Here is a 25,899-nt window from a genome sequence, read left to right on the forward strand (position 1 = left end):
TCCATCCCCCTTTACTCCACACTTATTCATCCACTCTCTATGTATGTTCATAGCTGTTTTCTGTCACAGTACGGACAAATTATACACTCTTTACTTATAAAATCCATGCACTCCTGTGTGTATGAAAAGTCTAAATTAATTAAATATTAATCTATTCATTATATTTCAAAAGTGAAAAAATGATTTATTCTAGTTTGAAATAAAAATAATTCCTAGATATGAACATTTTAATTTCCCTTTCCGTGCAGTTTGTGTTGTAACCTTATGATAATAATCTCTTAATTTATTCAAATAATTCATTCAAATAATTCTTTGTGGCCGTCATTATTGTTCAGACGGACCGATATTAACATAAATCTGAGAAAAACAACAACAGAACATTTTAAATCATCCTCTCGCCCTGTTTCTTTTTCTTGCTGCTTAAAGATAATACAATTCATTACTGGAGACAACATATTTCAATCGACATATTTAACACCGTGTCCTCAGTATGTAATGACTTATTGTTTATATGTCTATCTCAATAAATTCCTTAGTCATAGATGATAGTCGACGCCATTCTTTTTTCCTCCAACAGCAGCTATCAGAACATTGGCTCTGTGGCTTCCATTGATATGAGAAAAAGAACAACATTCAAATTAAAGAGACGATAAACTTGGAATGGATTAGAGGCTTCAGCAATTTTCTGTTTCTTTTCTCCAATGTGTCATTCGTCTTAAAACAATCAAGATGGTGTGTGTGTGTGTGTGTGTGTGTGTGTGTGTGTGTGTGTGTGTGTGGTGGCACGGTCTAGGTGGGAGCTGGTCGCTATCAGGGATGGCATGATATGCTGAAGCCACCGTTTTAATCTACAGTGTGTCCACACTGCATGATATGCAAAATAAATTATGAATAGAGGGAAAAAAAAAAACTATCTTTTGATTGACCTTGCAGGCTGGAGGGTTCGGTATTTTCCCCCTCACTGCTTAAAATTGTTGATATGCAAATGGTGTCCCAGTAATCCCTCGTCGCTGGCTGGCTCTCCTTACTGGTGGAAGCCTTTTGTCAGCGGCCGTCACTAAACGGTGACAGGGTTTTCTCTCCAAGGCGCTAGACAAAAGAACTGAAACTTCCACCAGTTTATGAATATGAATCAGTTAATATAATGCTTTATTCATAGTGAAAACCCTCCAAATCTACAAGAAAGGTAAAGTGGTGTTTAGATTTGCTGACTGGGAGGAAAGAGGAGTGTGTGATGACATACATGTACTCTACGTACAAAGTCATATATTCATCTAATAATTTCCTATTACAAAGACAAACGTGTAAAAGTGATTGTGTCATGCTCAGGATTAGTTCATTAATCTGACAGAAAATACTTATATTATACACTTACTTATATATTTTACTCACTTTTTTGAGAATTTATTAATGGCTTGTAATTTTGAAAGGAAAAATAATATCATTGAATTATCCATATTTTAGCTTCTCCATTTTGAGGATTTGCTGCTTTCTCTTTTTTTCATTCAAAGAGTTAGACTTGCTCAACTTGAACTTTAGGAACATATTTGTTTTTGCATAATATAGACCAAACAATCAATTAATCAAGGAAACGACTTTCAGATTATTCAATACTGAAAACGATCATTAGTTGCAGCGCTTGTCTTCTGATAATCTTTTGAATCTGTACACTTACTATGAATGTAAAATGTTGTAATCCTATGCTTTGAATGTGGGACCATTTGCCTGAAGATGTTAGAAAATACTGAACATGGCCATCATAGTTTGCAAAAGCAGACATCTTCAGATTGTTTGTAATTTTTATTTCAAGACAAAGAAAAGCTGTAAATCCCCATCATTTAGAAACCTTTTAATTTGGGCATTTTGCATTAAAAAAAAAAAAAGTTAAAATTTCTTCTCCTCTTTGGGTTGTTTAAGAGTATTAAGCTTTTGATTTTGTAACCAAAAGCAGATTCTTGAGTTAAATAAGAATCTGCTAGTAAATAAAGATAAGTTGTCTTATCTTTTTTTTTTTTTTTCGCCTCTTACATTTTGAAGACATATTTGTGCACCTGCAGTAAGATCCCTGTAAACAGAGAAGGGCCCCGCCCCGTCCTCGCTCCAGCCCTCCAGCGTGGCACACGGTGGAAAGAGGAAGCCTTTCCTGCTGGCCCAGCACTCCTCGCTCCTTATCCTCCCCAACAGAGTTATTTAAATGACCTCAAATAAAGCCTAGTAATGGCAGGGATAATAATGCTTATTATTATTTACCAGGCTCAGTGTGTGTGTGTGTGTAGTGTATGGGTGTCGGGTTATCATACAGTAGTTAATTATAATGGAGCACGCGATCACCGCTGAGAGTCTCATTTATTGGGGTTGGGCAATGAGAGATGTTGGCCGCGTCACATTTGCATATTGTGCGCGGCAACTTTTCCCCCATTGAAGGCAGCACGGATGGCACAAGGTGCACCCTCATCACTTTGTCCACATGTGATAAGACCTTTGTTTCTCCGTTTGATCCATCTAGTCACGGCTGGCTGAACATAGCAACTGCAGGATAAGATGTTTGTGTAAAAGCTTCCAGCTTTTCTGCACTGTTTGCTCGTCTCTTTGTGGAGCTATTCATACAATACCTCTCAAATGTAGCCATACCAGGAATACAGGACAACAGACGTTCTTGAATTAATTATTGCTTGGCGACCAGTTTATTCAATAGGTTTTATAAGTTTTTTTTTTATCAGCATCTGCTGTGGATTTACACAGTATCATCGTTGTTTAATGAAAAGGTTGCAGGGTTTTTTTGGAAGTTTTTCCTGATCCGAAGTGAGGTCCAGAGACAGAGGATGCTGTTTGTGTACAGATTGTAAAGCCTTCTGAGGATAATTTGTGGTTTGTGTCTTTGGACTATACAAAAATACATGTAATTGATTATATATAAGACATTAATGTCAAGCTTAAATGTGTTTCTGTGTGTATTATGTGTTAAGGAGCCTAGATGGTTAACTCTGGAGACGAGATGCCATCGAGCCAAGATTAAAGGAAGTCAACTCAGGATAGAGGGATGAAATGTTAGAGAAGGCTTAAGGAGGAGAGAAAGAGGACGGCGTGAGAGGAGAGGAGAGAGAATAAAGGGGCAGGTGAGACGAAGGTGAGAGAGGGAGGAAGACCAAGAGAAGTGGTTTGGAATAAAGAAGTACAATATTGAGTTTAGAGTGCAGAGATAACTAATGAAGGGTGAAAAGAGGGGTGAAGGTTTAAGGATCAATGAGAGAGAGAGAGATGAAGGGTGAGAGATTTTAAGAGGTGCAATTCAGATAGTGAAATTAGAGGTGAGTGGATGGGAAGTGGGAAGGTTGAGAGATAGAAGGAGGAGGGAGATAGAATATGAAGAAATCTGGCTAAAGTACTCAAAGCACAACCGGTTTGAGTTTGGTGTTGAACAGTCCATCATTGGACCTCATGCAAGAACATTTTTGCATTATTATCTTAACTTGCTCTTACTTTTAGCTCGTATCGGCCAAGTCGGATTCAGCTGACGCTGCTAACTTCTGATGTGTGTAAATGCCTCAGCAAGGAGGGGGAGGGGAGATAATTTCATATTCATGTTGTAGTTTTATACTGTGGCTCAGTGGTGAGCAGGTCGTCCTTCAATCAGAGGATCACTTAACCCAAGGGTTTTAATTCAAGTTGGGTTTCTGAGGTTAATATACTAATTGGCAACAACCAGTACATTTCTTACAATTTTGGAATGATGACCAGAACAACCGATCAGGGTAAATAAACAGGGGCAGGGTGAGTGAAAAGGGTTTGATATGGTGGCAGGTTGGGTTTCAATATGGCAGGGTAAGGTTAACGGCATGAGAAGAATTTAAAATCAAAGATTGGGTGACGCCGATTGTTCAGTAGCTAATAGTGGCCACATCTCGGCCCTCAGTTTCACAATATACTGTTCCCAATCCACTGTGACGGACCCACATCCACACATCGCTCACACACTAACACGCTGTACTCACGCTCTTCTCTGTAACCTTCCTCCGTATCTCCAGCCAGCAGACTGCCGTGTCTCTCAGGAGGAGGGTGTCCCTGCAAGCACCCTGTCTATTCCACCCGTCAATCAAAGTGCTTCGGGATGATGATTGGTTGGCATGTGTCCAGAGGGCTTGTCATGTCAGAGAGGCTGTGATACCTCAAAGTAGAGTCTGCGGTTTGAAATGAGCTCAGTGGAGGCTTGTTTTTGTCCCATGAGCATGCAGTGGAAGAAAACTTTTGTATATGGGTCAGCAACTTAATAGATGGATTTATCTCAAAGAAAGAGTGACTACTTTGGTTTGCACCAAGCGGCTACGTCTGCTGCTGAGGAAAGAAGCCACTTGAGTTCATCCCCACAGACCTTCATGTTAAAATGACCAACTTTACACAGAAATAAACATGTTTACAGCCTGGTTAAAAAAAACGCTTTTGGTCTCGATAGATAATATTCCTGTTCATGCAACTGTACAGGGAGTGAATCTTTACATAACTCACCTGTTTAAAATATATAAAGGTTTACAGTCCTATTTAGGTTGTGGCCTCTCTTTTCAGCTCCACCAACGATACACCACTTTGCCCTTTTTTAGTCAGGTTGTGTCGTCAATGCCAAGTTGGCATGGTTTGCAGCCAATCACAATTCTCCCAGTAAATCACACTGTTGACATCATACAAGAAAACATCCGCGTGGATGAAGGCAGATCAGTACGTTTTCAGTCTAATCAAGAACTGGGTTACACCTGGAATGTTGACTGTAATAACTGTAATTCATGTGGCAGACAGATGAATGTGACAAAAGTCATACCAAGTATGTAAGTAAGTCAAATAAACTAAAGTTTATTGTAACACAGGCAAGGCCAGGCACGTTTATTTGTAGAGCACATTTCAACAAGGAAATTCAAAGTGCTTCACATAAAACCATTAAAAGCATCAAAACATAATGCAAAATAATTTAAAACCAATTAAGAGCGTTCATTTAAACACTAAAAACAGTCAGTATAACATGAACAAGCTCAAAATAGAATAAAAGTTGCAATGTAGTTAAAGAAATAAAAATACAATAGTGAAATGCAGAAATGTATTAATATCCTTGAATCTGGTTAAATTAAAGACGGCAGCACCGAAACACTGTGCAGTTCCTCTTTTCCCCCTGCAGGAGTTCTGCTGTTCACTTAATGTGCAATAAAACCACTAGCTCAGTAGTAGTGCTAGCTAAGAAGTGGAATGCTAAATAATTATTATGGACTGCTTTATAGGAACCTGATTATACTCAAATCTGGTTATACTCATACCAGACTGCAATTCTATCTTTACAAGAGCAGTGGGTCAGTGGTGGGTTACACGTCACATGGCTGAACAAAGAGAGCTTTCCCAATACATATGAAGTGCTTCTGTGTGTTACTTAGTCGTGTTAGTTCCAGTGAAACATCGAGGAGTTTCTCTCACGAATGAATCTCCGTTTAGGTAATCAACCTCGTTTACTGCCGCACAAAATCAAAGAAGATGCTGAGGAGCAGTCTGAGCCAGCTTCGCCCTCTCCCTCCATCACCCACTCCTGATCTACTCTGACTGACACACACACACACATCTCCTCTCTCTGATGTGTCACTCCCCTCCTCCATCCCTGATGATTGATAGGCACGGGGCCCTAATCTAAAGGAACATTTCTCGGTGCTGTCCGGCTGCTATCGGCCCAGCAGCTCCCATAAACCCGACGTGTGAGCCCTCTACAGGCCCTGCTAGCGGCGGGACTGGACATTGGCACGCTGATTACCAGCCTATCAGATTGCTGGGCTCTCTTGCAGCCACCACAGCACACCCTGCATACCACAGTGATACACTTGAGCATGTGTGCATTTAACTTGTGTTGTGCTCCATTGCCTACATCCCTCACCATCATGGTAACCATGCACATGCACAGTCTGCTCTGGATAGGACGCTCCCTGGCCATATGCCATGCTGATACTGGCTGATATAGGAGAGAAATACAGGAGCTGCAAGAGAACACATCATTATAGGGCGACTGTGGTTCAGTGGTGAGCAGGGTCGTCCTTCAATCAGAGGATCGGTGGTTTGATCCCCGGCTCCGCTAGCCCATGTCCATGTGTCCTTGAGCAAGACACTTCACCCTAAATGTCTCCCGTCTCTACTGCTGATGTGCAGGTAGAACCTTTGCTCCTCCCATCAGTGTATGAATGGGTGTGAATGGGTGAATGATGTCATGTAGTGTTATGCTGCGTTCACACCAAAAGCGTTGCGAATATTATATTATTTATTCGCATCCATTTGCGTCTGTGCAATGACTTTGCATGGAATCTACTCGCGCAAAAAAATGGCAACACTTTTGGTGTGAACGCAGCATTAAAGCGCTTTGAGTCGTCTGAAGACTAGAAAAGTAGGTCCATTTACCATTTACTATAGATTACTACTAGAACTGACTATAAACTGATACATGTGGTTTGAATATGACATTGATGACTGAGAAGTATCATACAGATTATTTCTTATGCCTCTGCATCAGCAACAGCTGTGGCTGGAGGCCTTATGTTTTCAGGTTGTTCGTCCGTCAGTGAAGAACTTGAATTGGTTGAATCAGTTACTTACTGCTGATACCACGACTTCATAGTGAAAGACGTTGCTTTGTATTTGAAGATGACCTGATTTCTGTCAGCAGCAGTACATCTGAGTTTCTCTGGAGGCTGATGCTTCTCAGTGGTTAGGTTCTGTTAAACTTTGATGAGCTCCATGATACCAGGAGCTAAGGCTGATGGTAGAAGGACAACCTTCACAGCTTATTAATATCGATTAATACTGGGCCATGTGGACAAAATCAAATATTACACATTTTCTGGACCAACTTGTAGGGTTGACCATTGGTGCTCTTACCAAATATTTACAGTCAGCAGTAATTTGGATATAATGGATGAAGGCAAATAATACCGTAATACAATGTACAAAATGTAGGACTCACAATACAATATCGATATAATATGGATATGATATTGATATATTCCACAGCCCTATTTTTAATCAACTCCAACGTCATGTCTTTTTCCTGCCAGCTTTGCACATTGTGGGTCTGTCCTTGAGATGAGCACATCCTCTACTTCTACATCCCACCGCTGTGAAACTACAGGCCTTTTCTCTGTTTTACCATAGACATCACACAGCAGCAGGATTGTGTTCTTTTTATCATCTACAACAATTTAACGGGATCAAAGTTACATATAAGGGAGTGTTGTCATTCAAAAATACTTACGTTTGCTTTAACTAAAAAACTAATACCAAAAACTAATGTAATGATAACCCATTTAATCTAAATGATAAATTCAAGACCTAACTAGACCCAGACTGATGCATTGTAGCAGTCAGGACCAACAACATCTCAAACAAGACTTAACGAGCACATGAACACATTCATGTCTCTGACTTTGTGCTCATTTTCCCACCTTTCTATCTCTTTCTTATCATGTTCTGTCTCTTTCTCTCTGTGTCCTCTCCAGTATCTCTCACTCAGCAGTTTCCTTCCTCTAGTAGACAACAATCTCTTGTTTTCCCAAGTCTTAAGGGAGTTTGTGTGTCTCCAGCCACACTAGATGTCATTTTGGCTATAAAGTCAACTGTTAACAGCGGTCTCTATAGTAATACACACGTTTGGGTTGTTTCCACTTTGTCAATTCAGGAGCTTTTATTAGAAATGAACCTTTCAGGATTACAAACTGACTATGAGTAATTAAATGGACAACAAGTAGAAACTAGTCAGTTACAGCAGGTGTGTAGAAAGATGAACCACAACTTGCTGTTTATTTTAGCTATATTGCTAATGACGATGCTAATACATGCAATGTTTTGAAAATAATTCAGGACAACATGCTACCATTTGGTCTACTTTATAGAATTGAGCAGCAGGGAATATACACCCTGTGTCCAATTGAGTAGAAATAAAAAAAATCAGTTCCCTCATCAACGCTTTCTTTAGTTGGTGCCATGAAACAAATAAATCACACGAAGTTGCTTTAGTGAACACTATTTGTGGACTCTTTCTAGATATGGGCACAGCAAAGTCATCTGTGTTTTACAGCCCCTCACATGCTTCACTCGCTTCTTGCTCTCGTCTGTTTAATTGATGAACCTCTAAATGACCTCTAAGTGTGTCGAGCAAGCTATCACTCTTTAACTTTTCCATGTCTGCCTACGCGGCCCCGCACTGCCGATACCGGCCTGATTGAAATGTCCTTTTTTTTTTTGCGGAAGCCAGAAGGAGTTGTTAAAGCAGACATGAATTAATGATTGAATTAATTATCGGAGTCACATACCGTACAATTAATTTTGTGGCTTTGCCTCAGTCTTTTTTCCCCTCTCCCCGTCTGTGCGCAGAGAATGTCAAGAAACATTTTCTAATTAATTTGATTATCAGGGATAGTTTCTGGAAGGTCTCCACTTTCAATTTGTGACAGGCTACAGGAGGGGGGGAGGGGGGGGGGGGGGGGGCAGCTGTGCCCTCTTACACTCGTGCACTTAGATTTCCTCTTTCTCTCTGACATACAGTTTCACATCAGGATTACTCATCCTCCTCCAGTCACTGCCGCTTTGAAACTTGTTGGGATGTTGCACAGTTAAAAGCATAAAGACAGAATACACACCAATGTGGTAAATGTGTGGAAATCAAAGCATTTTCTCGAAAGATAGGTTTAGACCTTTTCCAAGTTAACATTATGTGGCAACCCATGAGGCAAGATTCACAAACAAATAGGACACAATAGACACATACAGTGTCCATTTATTAAGGGTTCAGCGAGAAAGGGTATGGGTAACATGTACCTGTGGGGCAGACCAGAGAGAGACCACTCTTGACTCGCCTGCACCGGCAATCTTCTGGCCAGCCTCTTAGTGGAAGTCTGAGTGGTGTTGCCTGCTTGGTCCAAGGGCTCATAGGGATGAATCTCCCTATCACCTCCCCAGACCTGAGCCTCATGTGCTGGATCGTCCTTGCTCCTTACCCTGGTTTGCGGCCTTTAATGTAATACTATTGGTCTTTTTTCAATGGTTGGTTAAACAGCTGATCATAACTTTGTATGGGGACTCCATCTTCCTACATATTAATAGTTTGGTTAAACCAAAGATGCTGGCCAAATAACAGAGCTAAAATGTATTGTTCCATATTGGGTGAAGGTACAGCAACATCAAATGGATATTAGCGAGGTCATCAGGGCCTGAACGTTTTCGTTGTTAACGCATTGCTATCGGATTGATACTCTAGCTCAGATATCAGAATGGGTATTGGGGAAGAGAAAGTGGTATCAGAACATCTCTCAGTCATATACTCTACGCATTGCTCACAGAGAAGGACTAATGGGAAGTTAATAGGGGCTCAGCAGCTCATTGGGCCCCCTGGGCCCCCGGGGCCCCCGTGGTTCAACACACTACCAGCCATTCACGGCTATGAATGGGGACATCAACATAAAGTATGTGTATCCTCTTGGGACATTGCTCACCACGTTTCATAGCTTGTGCCTACTGTGTTAGCCCATGAGATATGAAATGAACATTTGACATGAGGGTGGCACATTTACAACCACCTTTACCACTGACTGGGGAAACTGCTCCACAGCATCTTAGAGCAGTGTGCTGGATGCACGCGCTTTCCCTCCATCTGCCTTGTGACTGGTTGGATAACGCTGGACTCGCTTATTCACGTATGCATACAGAGGCACATTTTTTTAATCTGCAATAAATAAAACTTCCCACCAGTAGTCAGGTGATTGAACTCCAAAATGAAGATTTTGCATGTGAATGTCAGCAGGGGGGGGGGGGCTCATCTCATCAACAGTAGCCCTGTCGCTTGTTCTGTTTTCACCCCCCTTGGTCCTCTGAACAGAAAAAGAAAAAAATGCTTTTAGTTTTCTCCCCCTCATTTTATCTTTCTTCGCATATTTGTGAATTTGCATGTTTGCTTCTTGCTCTTTTCTGGTGGTGTATGTATTTTGTAGATAAAAGTTCAGCAGTGCAGTTAAGAGAAATTAGTTGGGTAAACAGTGGTAAATGTCAATGATAAAGTTCTGTTGAAGCTCATCTGATTAGCAGGGATACGCAGGTGTCTTATCGTGCCTGTGCAACAGAGGGTAAAATGGAAATGATTGCGTGGTCCTGAGCAGAAGATGCCTATCCCAGAAATGTCTATCTGAACCCAGCCTGCTGGACTCCAGGGACCCAGGGGTGCTGCGTGGAAGATCATGGAGAGAGAGAGAGAGAGAGAGAAATGTGATAAATATACAGAAAAAAGACGGACTTTATTGGACCGGCTCAGCTCCCAGGTCTCTGGGAGAATCTCCTCAACTAAGAATCCTCCTAGGAGAAGGAAAAACAGCCCTTGTTGCACCATGTGTCCTATCATGCCACAGCCTGAGGGACAGTGAGTGACCAACACACACACACACACACACACACACACGCACACACACACACACACACACTCATCTTTTATTGTGTCCCAAGAAACACAACTGTACTTTCTTTCAATGTAATTATTTCTGTCACATTATTATTATTATATCCATATGAATTGTATATTGGCAATATTGTTGTTGCAACATCCATGCCAATAAAGCCTATTGAATTGAATTGAATTGAGAGAGAGAGAGAGAGAGAGAGACATTAATGTGAAAAGCTGGGTAGGATTTGTGAATGCACATTATTTTACTAAAGAAGAAAATAGGTGTTAGATGTATACATTTCTGATTGAACATTGATATAATCAAGGTTGCTAAACTATAGAATTTGCCGGATAACATGAACACTGCAACCTGCCATCACATTGAGAAGAAATATATATTTGACTGAGTGTTAAAGAGCTTTGAGTGGTTGTAAGACTAGAAAATCGCTCTACAAGTACAGGTCCATTTACCATTGTACTACTTTCGAAACTCTCAAATCCCTAAAATCCTTAAAAGAGACGTTGCAGACTTGTCAATGATTTGCAGAAACGTTATATACAAAACACAGTGTACGGTTTAGAATACTTCTATCTTGTGACAAACCATCCCCATTGTTTTCCCAGTTGAGCCCCACCCACTTCAACCCAGTGAGATGAGCGCAGAAAGAAAAGAGCTATAGCAATCATTGACAACCAAACAAGCTTTACCTTTGGTGGAAGATGTGTTCATGGAGCCCATCACTCAAAGCAGGAAGCTGAGAACATGGCTTTCAAACGCACAGAAGATTAATATCGGATCAATTTCAGGAAACAACATCGATGTACCTGAATTTGTGTGTATATATATTCTATAGTAGCTTTACATTACAAAAGCAATTGAGACTAAATAAAAACCGTCAGTAGTTTCATACTCTTTCCCGTACATACGATGTGTATTTTCCAGATTGAATTTGAACATAGAACACAGAACCCTATGTTTTCTTGGTCCTGTGTTTCCCATGAGGACTAGAGAGAGAATTGCAACTGGAGGCGTTGGGATTTGTCATTCAGCAGAGGTTAAACCCCACCTATTAGTGCGGGGTCGGAGTAGCACGCAGATAAAGATTTCCTGTTGTGTGGTGTCAAAAAATCAATAGCTCCGCCGCGATGTGCTCATTTGATATCAACAATAGTCTTTTTAAAAATCAATTAGGCCGGATAGAAGAGAACATCAGTGTTGGGTTACACCTTTCTTTTTTTCCCTTTATTCCTCACTGATATCCAACCAGACTGTTGGTTGAGGCTTCCTATTGGAGGACCAGGTACAAAAAGTTCACAGACTCCAAAGATGAAATTGTGATCAATAAGAATACTTCATGAAGGTAGAACAACAGCTCGTCTCAAATGTTTTTTGTATGTGCTGAAACTAGATGTCCATCTGTAACTCTTCAACAACTTAGGCCTGATTATGTCTGATGGTTTTTTCCCCTCACAGCTCTCACCCTTTATCTCAGCACAGAACAAGGTTTAGCCATTGACATGAGGAGATACTGTAAATTATAATAATAATAATACCTGAGACCTTTTTATACAATCAATGGCTAACACCTTCTCTCACATAGGGAGAGCAGGGAAGGAGAGGGAGGCAAGGGAAACAGTAATGCTTCCAAAATAAGAACAAAAAGTGATGGGAAACGAACTTCTTGATAAGCACTGCCTGTTTCCTAACAAGCCCACAGTTGCAGACAGAAATAAATCAGCTTCTCCATCTTTGGGTAAGGGTACTGTTTTGAATTCTTCCCAAAGTTGTAGAAAGTTTCCAACAAGTGAGCATTTATTAATAATATGACATATCAGTTAAGATCACCTGCAGGTTTAATTAATTTTCCTTCCAAGTGACTATACCTGGACGCAACAATTAATCTACCTGATTAAGTATAGAATAACCCTTTGGGCCCTCATATTATTTCTAGTAGGGCTCCATGTTAAGTAGACATCTTAAATCATTCTTTCTGTTGGTCAAAATAAATCCGTGGCAATGTTGTAAGGTTTGATGATAGCTTCAATTCAACTTGTATTGTTATTTCTTTTACATTATCTGTGTTTTTTATGTGATTGTCTAAAATGTAGAGTGGCGGTTTGGTCGTTTGCATGATTGATGTCTCTCTCTCTCAATTCCTGCTTTGTGCATTTGTTGCCTTCCTAGATAAGACATCTCATAATAATTGTCAATGTTGAAGTTCAAATATTCCACAAAAAGTATGAAATTGGAGTGTTGTAGTGTTTCTGCTTTCGCGACATAGTCACTACATCGTGGAGATGAAAGCTGCTTCTGTGAGCGTGACCAAGCAGGGTCGTCCTTTAATCAGAGGATCGGCGGTTCGATCCCGGGCTCCACTATTCAATGTGTCTTTGGGCAAGACACTTAACCCCCCAAAATGTCTCCCGTAGCTGTTCCACGGTGTGTGAATGTTAGTTACTCCTGATGTGCAGGTTGAACCTTAGCTCCTCCCATCAGTGTGTGAATGATGTCATGTAGTGTTAAAGCGCTTTGAGGGGTCTGAAGACTAGAAAAGAGATAAAGTACAGGTCCATTTACCATTTACTGTGGGCGTTGACTCATTGTATGGTCCGATATGCTCGTTCACCTTAGCCACGTGAGTCTTTGTATGTCATGAATGGAACTCGCCCTTAAACTCCCTCCCACCTTAACAACAGTGAAGTTTGCAATCAATAATCCTGTCCTTGTTTTATCATTTATATATTTACATTTTTTATTCCATTACTAGGACTCACTCATTAAACAACAAGACCCCCCCTCCCCCCGTCACACACATATTCATCAGTTAATTGCGTTAGTCATTCCATTAATAGGGGACTGATTGTTTTATTGTGTTGGCTCGTCAAAGAGGCCTGGATGCCCCAGTGGCTGCTGAAGCGTCCGTATTGATAAGCCTTTGTGTGTGTGTGTGTGTGTGTGTGTGTGTGTGTGTGTGTGTGTGTGTGTGTGTGTGTGGCTAGTAACAAGGGGTGTATGTTGGTGTGTACGGGTGGAAGTGTATATTTGGCTGCTGAGAGTCAACGTGTCACCTTGTGGACCTGTGTGTGTGTGTGTGTGTGTGTGTGTGTGGGCGTGTATTACTTGTGCACATTGTGGGAACTCGCCTTCCTTCAAAGGACAGAATCCAAATGATCATATTTTAGGACTTAAATAAGTAAATATCCAAGAAATGAATGAAGTTAAATGTTATGGCGTCTAAACTGCTGGAAACAGGACAGTATGTTTGTGTTGTTAGAGAGAGAAACTGTGTGTTTTGGGGAATGGGTCATCTAGCACTGACAGAAGTGAGGGTAGCAGCAGCCATATCGATAAGGAGCGCTGGGTTATTATGCAGGTCTGTGGTGGGCGGGAGGTCATTAACAGGGATTAGGATTGAAGGAGGACTCGTGTGACCCCAGTGAACACCGCTAACCTGCTGGGATTAGCAAGCAGCGTTCATTAGTGGAGGTGCAACGATAGCATTTTTTAAATTAAAATCTACAGTCATTGTCGCTGCCTCTAATTAACCAGTTAAACGCCATCCTTTTCATTTACATATATGTACATTTTCATGTCACCTGTGTTCATGATGACATGGACAAAGTTGTATAATGTAGCCAGTACGGCTGGCACATTAATAAAAGGACTAAGAGTCTCCAGCCATGCTCGAGGGCGGGGCTAAATGCTGACGTCAGCATGCTAACATGCTTACAATTACATTGTTCACCATCTTAGTTTAGCGTGTTAGCATGCTAATGAGCAATAAATACAAAGTGCAGTTGAGGATAATGTTGTAGAGTTGACATATTACTGTTATATGTGGTGTCTATACTGACTCACTGAGGGACAGGATGACAGGTGTTTGCTTTTGTGGTAAATGTATGGTGGGCTGGCAGGCACATTTTACAAAGTAAAAACATAATCTCAGAAGGTTTTGTTTCATGATTATCTGTACAGCATTGCTCAATGATTTAATTCGTTAACAGCTGCCCAGTTATCAATAGATCACAGTGCAAGCAATAGAGTGACAATTTTTACAAACATTTAATTTCATCAACTTTTCAGAAATGAAGTCCAACTTGTGAAATAGAAATGTTTCTCTTTAATCAAGACGTCAGCTCCTCCTGCAGCAGTGGGTTTTAGTGTTAAGCCAGTGCATGTACACCTAGTGCACCTCAGAGGACTCCATGACATATTGTGATATTAAGGTTGGCATCAACCCTGCCACAACAACAAATGACCTGGATAAAACACAACAGGTCATGAAAGGAATATGATAACACGTGTTGAGCCTTAATATCTGACATACTAATGCTTGTGTCGGGCTTGTTTATAAGTTAATATCTGTGTTGGCTCACTGAGGTCAAATCCTTGCTCCGTTTCACAATGAGGGTCAATTGAGCCGGTCAGGCTGATAAGAGCACCATGTGGTGAAGATTGGCCAATGGTGTAGAGGCAGCCTGGACATTGATGGAGTGCTGAGATAAGGAAGGGGTCAGAGGCCCCATGGGACAGGAGATAGCACATGGCTGGACAGGCGCTGGACTTCAGACTGTGGCTCAGGAGTCATGTTTGGGTTGGTGCTTGACCTGGGACCGAAATCTGACACTGACCCGACGTCAACCTGGAACATTTGTTTCCAAAACCCCAGAATTTGTCAGGAGGCCAGACCCCAACAACCCAGGCGTGTCCTCTTTAATTTGGTGTATTTCCAACAAAGAAGTGAGACGGGGTTGTCTTCTACATTTGTGAAATCGAGCTCCATCCAGTCCTAAGATAAAACATGAAGCCCAACCTGACCCGAGCACAACAGGTCAGGTCAGCTCCTGTTGCATCTGGCATCAGTGTCACGCTCTCATGTGCACCGGGGCAAGAGATTGAGAAAGTAGGGCTAGTTACAGTGTGACATATACCACGACTGGTAAACAAAGTGTGATGCACCTGTTTGCAAATGTGATACTCGTGCTGGCCCTGAATGGAGCACATAAAGTCATTTTGTCTTGACTTGGTCGGATCACTGTTGATTCTGATAAAACAGATACTACCAGGTCAACTAGTTCTGTAAAAGGTGATCCCCGTGTTATTCATTATATTGTTCAGAGTGCCATTGCGACTTTGAGCTGTGAGTTAAGGGAACATTCCACTTCCTGTTTGACTTTACCACAACAAGGAAACAATGTTTTCAAGCGCTATTTGGCTTTAAGGACTCGTGTTTTTGAATTAATGCCTACTCCTCGGTGTCCCTCCTACTTTCTCCCCTCAAACCACACTCCTTCCTGCTCCCCCCCACCACCACCACCACCTCCTCCGCCCCTCCACCGGCTGTGGGAAAGCCATTTTATCAGCGTCTGTCCGTTGTTCTCTGGTGGGGATAGATACAGAGAAGATAGATGAGTGTTTTGACATGGAGAGTGTTAGACAAACACTCTTATCAGGCACGCCACTTTAGACCGACCCCCCGAAACAGTCGCCTGAACCATGGGCAAGATGAGAAGGGGAGGGGGTGGTGGGTGAGGAGGGGAGGCCGATTTTGAATGCGTTTTGATCAGAGGTCGACGGTCATAGGGAGACAGCCTCACACTGCGACACTCGCTGCTGTTGCTCTAACTTGTTCATTCATCGCCGGATGTGCAGGCAGTTGTCTCAACTACTGGCCGCCGCTCCTGCTGCACCCAGAGCTGTGCTCTAAAACAGATGGATCGGCCCTCCATGCCTGCCAGCGACTGGCTCTATCTGAGCTGCGGCAGGCTCACACCGCAGCCGTCACTGCCATCCTTCTGCAGTTATCAATTTGAGGAAGTACACAAGAAGTTTCCCCTGTTTGAACCGGGCCAGGACAGAAACGTGCTCAGCTTGTGTCAGAAACTCCCCCTGCTGTCGAGCCGCAGTTTCTCAGGGTTCAGGTCAAGTTCAAGCCACATGCTGCCTCGTCACATGGTCTCTGCTAAATGTCATGTTTCAACCAGCAGGGGTTTTGAAAGGCTGAGAGCCATATTTTAATTTGATATTTCTTCCCATAGGTAATAGTTTTAATCTTATAATTAGTATGTTGCCCTATTGATGCCATAAGAAATCCATCAACCCTCTTCCTAAAAGCTTCAACAGGAAGTTTTATTGGTAAAAATGTGTGAAATATAAATACAAGAATATGTGAATGCTTAAAAATGTTGACATAAAGTTGTTTTAAATGTCCTCCTACTGATATTTGTCATTGAGCTAATGATACCAGTAGTTTAATGATTAGGTCACAATAACATGTTTGTATATTTGGCTTATTTCAGCTTCCCTCTCTTCTCTCCTTCCTCTAGATGACCTGGAGTACAGCGAAGAGGGCGGGGACAACAGCAGGGTGGTGGTTGGCAGGGACCTCCATCCAGACACAACGTGGGGCCCCTACCCAGGCATCCTCCAATCAGAGGGCAGCACAGACGATCGGGAGACAGAGGTAAGAGTCTGTCAGTAACCATAGACAAGATGCATGTCATGGTTACTGAAAGTGAGATATATCTGTTTATGGATTCTTATATTACAGACCAGCTCTTGAATTACAATGATAATATTACAAAAAAATGTTTTAAACATTGTCAAATAAATAGGTTTTAATTATGAGCTTTAATTTTAAGTATTCTTAATGTTTTTCCAATCAAAATAATCAAAAGTAATTAGGCTACAAGTTGTTGAATTTCTGAATTTGAGATGTTTTCTGATTTTGGTCACAATTCAATACAGTATTAGCTCTGTGAACAACAGTTAAATTACTAATGTAAAAACATGCATTAATTGATTAGTTTATTGATGAATTCATTATTTTGTGGATTAATTGATTAGTTTGTTGATTGATTGATTATTTTGTAGATTAATTGATTAGTTTGTTGATTAATTGATTATGTTGTAGATTAATTGATTATTTTGTAGATTAATTGATTAGTTTGTTGATTAATTGATTAGTTTGTAGATTAATTGATTAGTTTGTTGATTAATTGATTAGTTTGTTGATTACAAATAAATTGATCAGAATTGTGATGCTTTATTATTCGCCGAAGTAATCTTTTAAAATAAATAATAATAATTGCAACTTCACAAATGCATTGAATTTGAATCAACAATATTGTCATTTATTAAGTGAAAATGTTAAACATACTCTGATTCCAGCTGTATGATGAATTTCAGATTTTCTGACCATTTCCTGCTATTACTGTTTCATATCATTGTAAATTGAATATCTTTGGGTTTTGGACTCTTGGTTCAATTAGAGTGAAGCTTTCAATAATGCACGTAGTAATACACATCTGGCATATATTGTAAACCATGTTGTTGAACTGCATCAGGCTGAGGAGAGACCTCCAGCTAGCTGAAGACAAATGGACAGGTCAGGGGTCAGATGGTTGAGTAACAAAGAGACAATGAGTAAACACCTTATCTTGTGTGTGTGTGTGTGTGTGTGTGTGTGTGTGTGTGTGTGTGTGTGTGTGTGTGTGTGTGTGTGTGTATGTGTGTGTACGTGTGTGTACGTGTGTGTTTGTTGGGAACAGTGTGTGGGACCGGATGGAGCCCTATCAGAGGCTGGGTTTGTGCATCATGTGCAAGTCCATCTAATCATATAATACTGATGCTGGGAGAGGCTTCCTGGCATGGAGAACAAAATTGGACACACACACACACACACACACACACACACTCACTAACTTCAATTGAACACACAAACACACGTGCTTGCAGGACCATTCCTGCCCGTCATTATCCAAAACTATATTTTATTGATCTACCTAGCTTGCTTGTTGCATCTCCAGTTGTTTTCAGTTAGTGTTAATGTTAGTCCAGCTCATCCCAGTTTAACCAGTCCACTTCAACCAGTCCATATTCGGTTCACACCTACCACAGTCTCCTCTCCTCCTCTCCTCTCCTCTCTCCTCTCCTCTTCTTCCTTCTCTTCCCCTCCCGTCCTCTCCTCTCCTCTCATTTTCCTTGCCCTCTCGTTCTCGCCTTTCTTCTCCTCCTCCCCGTTTTCTCCTCTCTTCTCCCTTTCCCTCTTGTCCTCGTCTCTCCTCCTCCCCCCCCCCGTCCTCTCCTCTCCTCCCAGCCCTCCCCAGACGTCCGCCTGTCTTTTATCTCCACATGGCGCCATCCTCCTGGACAACAAACCCCAGTGATTGATTCCTGCTTGATAGGCTCTCATTTCTAAGATTTCGTTTATTATCAGTGAGGTTCTGAGTGTACAGATATGTGTGTGTGTGTGTGTGTGTATACACAAACTATCCCACACACAAACACACACACACTCACACACTCACTCACCCATCACCTTTTGTTCTTCCCCTCCCTTCCGCTGCCCATACCGTCCTATTCCTCCTCTAAACTGTAAAGTCAGTTTCTGTTCTTTTGAGGCCTTTGCATTCATATGGAAAGCATCTCGTTCTGACTCTTAATACTCATTTTCTCTCTTCTTCCTCATTTCCCCCCCCCCACACACACACACACTCTGTGGACTGGAGAAGTGAGGAGATGGACCTTCAGTATCTGCTGGAGATAGTGGCCGTAATCTCACATTCCTCCTGTGTTTCTCCCCCTGTCACTCCACATCCTCCCCCTCCTCCATCCATCCCTCCATCCCTCCCTGCCTCCCTCCCTCGTGGGTCAGCAGGGTCAGGGCTCTCCTCAGCGAGTTGGAGAGAAGAAATCTGCTCATCTCCTGCTGCGTTGCTGAAGCTCAAGTCATCACACTGCATTCCTTGATTCCTGCATTTTGATTGTTGTTTTAAACAAGTGAACATACATACAAGAATACTATTCAATGTCAAAAGGTACTGATTGCATCTAGTAAAATATGTAGATGAGTCAAAGGAGACATTTAGTTGCACAGTTTCACGCCTGTGAACTATGCATTGCATCTGATCTACTGGCAGCGTTTACTTTTAGTGGTCAACCTTTTCTGCTAAACCAACTTTTAGAGATGATCTGATACCTGATATCAGCCAATAGGAGGTCATAATTCATCTTAAGTATCTATTCACTACTGCAGTAAAAACATATCCTTCAAACTGTATTTACTTAAGTTTTACAAAATCACATTTGAGCACATGATGATGACGTTCCAATTTTCCTTTTGCACAATACTCATTTTTGCTGAATGGAACTTGAATGCATCATAGTGTTTGCTGGTAGCTCCTACAGCTGACGTTAACTAGCTCTCCTCCTGCTGGTTCAACACAGATTAGTTGTTCACGTGCATTTAAAAGGACAAAATAGGAGTGCTAGTTTGCACATGTGCAGTACACATCAGGCAGGGTGTACAGATTGGGTAGCAAGGTTTGTGTTGTGGTTCCTGTGTAATGTAAATTAATTCAGAAATGATATGATAACGTAATATTGAATTGGTCACCGATACACAATACAACATTTTAGGCTATATCAGAGGTATTTCTGATACTATATATCTGACAACTCTACTGACACTTGTATGGTTATCATTATGGTTTATAAAAAAGACAACGTCAATAACTGCTGAGAAATGGGATAGTCTCAAAAGTATTTTGAGAGCAGTTAAAACAAATGATATATATTTTTGGTAGATCCTCTGATTGCAGGACGACCCTGCTCACCACGGAGCCTGATGAGCCCAGGAGCTCAGGGGTCTTAAGGCCCCTGGTCTGGAGCTCTAGTGATCAGGTCCAGGTGCTGAGAATACATTTGGCTGAATAAGAATAAACTTCAAAGCATCCGACTAGTATGATATACAAAATAAATACATTTTATATAATGATATGATTCTGAGCACTTTGAACTAGCTTTTCTAACCTATAAACAGTGTAATACACAATATGTCCTGCATCTGCACTACACATTGGTATTAGGTGCAAAAGGAGAGGTGCATATTTGTCCTTTATGGACATTTCTTTGGATGCATAGTTGGTATTAATGGTGAAAGCATGTTGTGGGAGACTATTGCTCATCAACAGCAGTCTCAAAAGTCAAGGTTGTATTTAGTATCCTGATTGTCCTGAAAAAACGTACTTGTATTACTCTTCCAGAGTGAAAACACGACATACTCATAACCTAGTATGGATTTGGTCATCATTACATCCCACCAGTCTGGAGATCAGACCAACAACTCTATTTTCAAGTTTTTTTTAAATTATGATTCCAGTTTTGTGAGGTTAATTGTAAATGCCCTTAAAACCCGCTTCAGGAAAGCATTTCCCAGCATCATGTTTCCGAGAAATGGTTTCAAATTGCTTGAAGGAGCAATTCTCATTCCTTCCATATCAGGTGTTTTGCATATTAAATTACAAGCTCTTTGTGGTGCAGACGGTGCATTTTCATTAACAGATACTGTATGAAATATACATACATGAGCAGTCCTCGTCCTCACCGGACTCTGTGAAGCCTCCAGGCTTCCTCCCCCGTCGTCAGGGTCCTGCCCCCTGCAGCATCGCCCTCTCTCTCAACTTATTTCTCTTATTGGGCCCCGACAGATAAGCTATCAGTTCGATACGAACACAACTACATCGGGAAGCATTCGCACTCAAGTAACACATCCACGCAAAGAGACATATTATGGGCAAGGACTTTATTTCCTTTATCTGAAACATTATACATTTAAATACCTCTGATGTTGTCTTGTGTGTGTTATCGTGTGGGTGGGTGTGAGTTTGTTAGTTCTGAGAAATCAGGGTGGAGCAGAGAGAGCGAGAGGGAGACGGGCAAAGAGAGGCAAATGAGATCCAGGCCTCGCTCTCCCTCCAACAGATCTCCTTCATTAGATTGGCGGCGTGTTAACTGGTCTGTGTCATATGGAAATCCTGCCATTTGCATCTCTTGAGAAAACCATTTATCTATTTAAATATATTCTGGCTGATATGGCTGTTGGACTTTAGAACAGGGTATAATACTGTTTACTGATCAAGTGATCAGCTGTGCTGCTGATTCCTCACAGTTTTTGGTTGAGTGAACAACCGGGTCCTCCTCAGCGAGCCTCCCCTGGCAACCCGGCGAGTGAGAGCACCACTTCTGCTATTCCGATTGGATCGCACATGACAAATCTGATATTATATCTCCTCTCCTCCTGATTGGATCCTGCTTTAATTAACTGATAGTGCGGGTGCGTGTGATTGGACCGAAGTTGCAGGATTGTTGTGAAATGTTCAGCTCAGATGGAGTGAGAGCGAAAGAGTGACGGTGCTAAAGTGTACGCAAAGCTGGAGTTGGTGTCATCTGTTGCATCCTCCCAAAGGACAGATGTCCGACGTGAAGCCTCCACTTCCATCGCTGTCCCTATTGTTCTCCCTCCGTCAGCAGCACCCAGCAGCTCAACCCCACCCCAATCCTGTCTTTCGTGGAAAGGCAGCCTGAAGGCACGATCCTGGAAGGAGCCGAGTAGGGGAGTTCAAAGCGTTATCACGCGCCGAACGTCTTTTCATCATGTTTTAGAAACAAGCGTTCGCACTAATCCCCCAATAATCTCTCCAGGAGAACTGGGGCGATAAGGCGCGCCACCCACGGCTTTTCAAACACTTTTTGGGTAGTCTCTTCTCACTCCCTATCTCTCCTCCCCTCTACCTCCTCTACTCTCCTCTCCACTGCCTCCTTCCCTTGCTCCCCTGGAAGGACGAGTGAAGGTGATCACCGGCTCCTCCTTATTTTCTCTGGAGCTATTTTCTTCTTCCTTCTTTTTTAATGCGTTGACTCTGAGCCGGTTTGTTTACATCCAGATTTTGATCTTTTTTTATCTGGACTCATCAACAGTGTTTCTCTGCCTGTGTTTCTCCCTCTCCTCCGCCCATCAAATTAGAATGTTAATTAAAATGGTGCTCCTTCAGAAGATGACAAATCAATGATTACGGCGAGTGTTGAGATACCTTCTGCGGTGCCCCCCAGAAGAACGCAGTACGTAAGGAACGTTCTTAAAAGGAACCAGAGAGCAGGGCAAGCATCTCTATCTTTAAAGGCACAGTACAATATACACTGTCCCTGTGTTATTGAGTGTTATACATATTATAAATTAAATATCAAAGCCCCCTCTCTCTCCGTTCTTCCTGTAAAATAATGAAATTATGATTTCAGGCAACATAACTTCTCCCATCATATCTGACCACACTTATCTTTGTTGGCTCATGGTTGTAGTAGCCTGCAGAGCAATATGATGGGTTGCAGGTGTTTGTTGGAATATCATTTGGCAAAAGCTTTGTTTACACTGTAAAAAGTGTGTGTTTGGAAAGTAATTTCTTCCTCTTTCTTCACCTTCTGTTTTTAACAATGCAGGTGAGGGATACGTAGGTGGAGGCCACAATGGCTCGAGCCGAGGGGTCGCAGGTGGTGGCCATGGCCGTTCCCCTACACAGCACGCCCTTATGCGACACTTTTCTCTTGCACTTTTGATGTGTTTGAAAGGAGATATTTTTGCATGAGCATAACGTCATCCCAATATAATCGTAGTCATCCCAGATGTCTGAACGCAGGGTGAGAAGCTGGCCGTCATAAAGTGTGGTGAGACTTGATTTTGGGATAACAGCGCTCTCCACGGCAGACTATGTTTCCTGGTGGTGTAGAATGTGTTCATACTCTTCAGCTGGCTCATTGTCACACGGCTTTGACTTACTGGGACATTTAAATAGAATGGGACCATTTGTATTATTATCGGTAACAGCTGTGCTTTTCCTGCCATGTTAAGTTAACCTGTGGGTGACTGTGGTTCAGTGGTGAGCAGGGTTGTCCTTCAATCAGAGGGTCGGTGGTTCGATCCTGGCTCCACTAGCCCACGTCGATGTGTCCTTGGACAAGACACTTGACCCCAAATGTCTCCCGTAGCGGTTCTACTGTGTGTGAATGTTCCTTACTGCTGATGTGCAGGTTGAACCTTAGCCCCTCCAATTAGTGTATGAATGGGTGAATGATGTCATGTTGAAGCGCTTTGAGTGGTCGGAAGACTAGAAAAGAGATAAACAAGTAGAGGTCCATTTAACATTTACCATGTCTGTGGTGTCTTATGGGTCAGCAGTCACTGTTAACTGACCCACAATAGGGACTATTTAGTCACACACAAAAGCCAAACTGAACAAGACACCAAGTGAATACTGAGAAGTAAACACTCTACGACTGTATCGTGTGGCATGCTGCTTGCATCCGTGGTTGTCCAGGGCCTCCTTGATCACTCGGGGTGTATATCTCTCCCTCTTAAGACCATTCAAAACATGATACAGTTAACCATGTAACGATTCAATACAGTTTGATATAGTATACGACTGTATACTATAGTCTAGTGTATACCAGTGGTTCTTAACCTTTTTACAGTGATGTACCCCCTGTGGATATCATACCCACTAACCAGCGCAAAGCATTTTTGGTTGAAAAAAAGATGTGATACACAGCGCTGTGTCTGATTTAATGTAGAAAATATAGCATTCAGTTTATGAACTTACACTTATATTTTATTGAAGAAAAAAAATGTATGCTAATTTAAAATATCTTTTTCAAATCTCACATACCCCCTGAAGGGCTTCCCGTACCCCCATTTGAGAACCACTGGTATACTTCAATATCCAATTTGGTCCGATGCAGTTTACTAAGATTCATACAGTAGTGTTCCCATGACCCATGGCCTTATATCTGTCATTTTGATATGATGGAACACTATGAATTAGTAAGACGGTGTCCCACATAGCTAAACCAATAATGCAACACCCTTATTATATAATAATTGTATTTATTTTTATAATACTAACGCATACATCTTTTTAATTAGTGTGTTATTTTACTGCATCTGCTACACTAGACAATGTTGACACCATCTATACCCAGCTAGCTGCTATTTTGATTTTAAGATGTCACATTACAGAAGCTAAGGATGCTATGACGTTCATCTCACTGGGACTACTGCGGCGCTTTTGGGCAAAACACACATCACCCCTTGAGTGATGGACGTATCGCCTGAAAATGTTGACCCTGTGCCTGATGGCCTTGAGGAGAGCTAGCTTCTATCTGTGGTGATTGAATCAGTGTGCTCCACATAGGCTACCTGTCCTATGACTTGCCCACATCATGACAGCAGCTGTCTGTGTCTCAGTCCGTCAACCTGGCCCTGACAGAAGAGCCGATCAACCCGAGAGAGGAGGGATGGTTGGAGAGAGGGGAGAGAAAACCGGCAAATAAGATCAAATACTGATAGACAGAAATGCAGCCAGCCAGGCCAGGGAGGAAGAGGAACAAAAGAGGCCCAAAGAGAATGCCGGGAAAGGTCCGTCGACTAAAACAAAACCTGAGAGAGAGAAGGCAATATGAGAGAAAAAGAGACCTGGAAGAGAGACGAGGAGAATGTGGAAGAGGAGGGTTAAATGAGACGGAGGGAGGAGGTGTTCATCACTCAGAGGCAATGACTGGCTGGTATCTGCATCTCCCTGTCATCTGCACCGGCTTCTGCAGGGTGGAGGAGGAAGGAAAGAGGAGGAGGAGGAGGTGTAGGAGACGAGAAGAGAAGAGGAGAGGGAAAACCTCTATCCTCTCTATCTCTGAGCCTCATCTCAGGCAGTTCAGGAGCCTGCTTTCCAAGAGTGCCTCATTTTCAAATCTCTTATCTCGGCCCCCGTTTTAAGTATCGCAGTTTTATATTTTTACATGTCATTTGCATGCAGCTCATCAAACCTGGCTCCCTCTATTATTTTTTTTTCTCCTTCTTTTTCTGCTTCTCGGAGGTGTGCGCCGATATGAGCACAAGGAGGAAAACTGCTGAGAGCCACAGCCATGTACTGTATTATATCTGTACCTCGTGAGAGGAATTTACATTGTAAAAAAGTATCTTGTGTCTGTTGAATATTTGAGAAATGCTGTGTGTCCGTGTATGTGTGTGTGTGTGTGTGTGTGCGTGTGTGCGTGTGTGCGTGTGTGCGTGCGTGTGTGTGTGTGTGTGTGAGAGAAAGGCAGGATGAGAGTAGGTTTCTGATTTTGATCTGCCTTCCTTTTCTTCTTTGTATTTTTGGAGGATTCACACAGTGACCTCTTTGTTCGGGACAGTGAGTACACCCCTCCAACCGCCTGGATTGGGAAAGAAACCATTTCCTGTAGCCGAGAGATAGAACGAGAGACAGAGAGAGAAAAGAGGGAGAGATAGGACGGAGGGAAGGAGGGGCAGGCAGACAGACAGAAGGGTAAGAATGAGAGTTTGTAAAAGGAAGGAGGTGGTCCAGGAGAGAGAGAGTGAAAGAGGAGAAGGGAGGAAGAGGGTGAAATGGATGATTGAATGAATGATTTTGTGAGAGGAGTGAATGAATGAACGATGGTTGAAAAGGTCAAGAGAGGAGCACGGTGGCTTATTAAATTTCTAGCTTCGAGGAGCACGAAACTTTTGAAATGTTTAACAAAGGGCAGGATTTTTAGAGGAAACGCACACTTTTTCAGAACGTGCCATGAAGTGTACAAATATTATGTGTATGTTTTTGAAGAGAGGAGACGT

The 25,899-nt window shown here is 42.0% G+C and overlaps 1 protein-coding gene across 3 annotated transcripts in view; it reads left to right on the forward strand.

Annotated features, from left to right (window-relative positions):
* Window positions 1-25,899, forward strand: part of zfpm1 (zinc finger protein, FOG family member 1) — a 94,294-nt gene that overhangs the window by 53,103 nt on the left and 15,292 nt on the right. For 2 of the 3 annotated variants that reach the window (XM_034533977.1, XM_034533979.1), the window contains one exon: window positions 16,766-16,902. In XM_034533977.1, coding sequence (XP_034389868.1) covers window positions 16,766-16,902 — 137 coding nt within the window. Of the gene's footprint in view, window positions 1-9,901; window positions 10,418-16,765; window positions 16,903-25,899 lie in introns of those variants that run through there. The other variant, XM_034533978.1, reaches the window with a different exon arrangement.

The sequence above is a fragment of the Cyclopterus lumpus genome, chromosome 6, assembly GCF_009769545.1.
Source record: "Cyclopterus lumpus isolate fCycLum1 chromosome 6, fCycLum1.pri, whole genome shotgun sequence".
Lineage (NCBI taxonomy): Eukaryota > Metazoa > Chordata > Actinopteri > Perciformes > Cyclopteridae > Cyclopterus > Cyclopterus lumpus.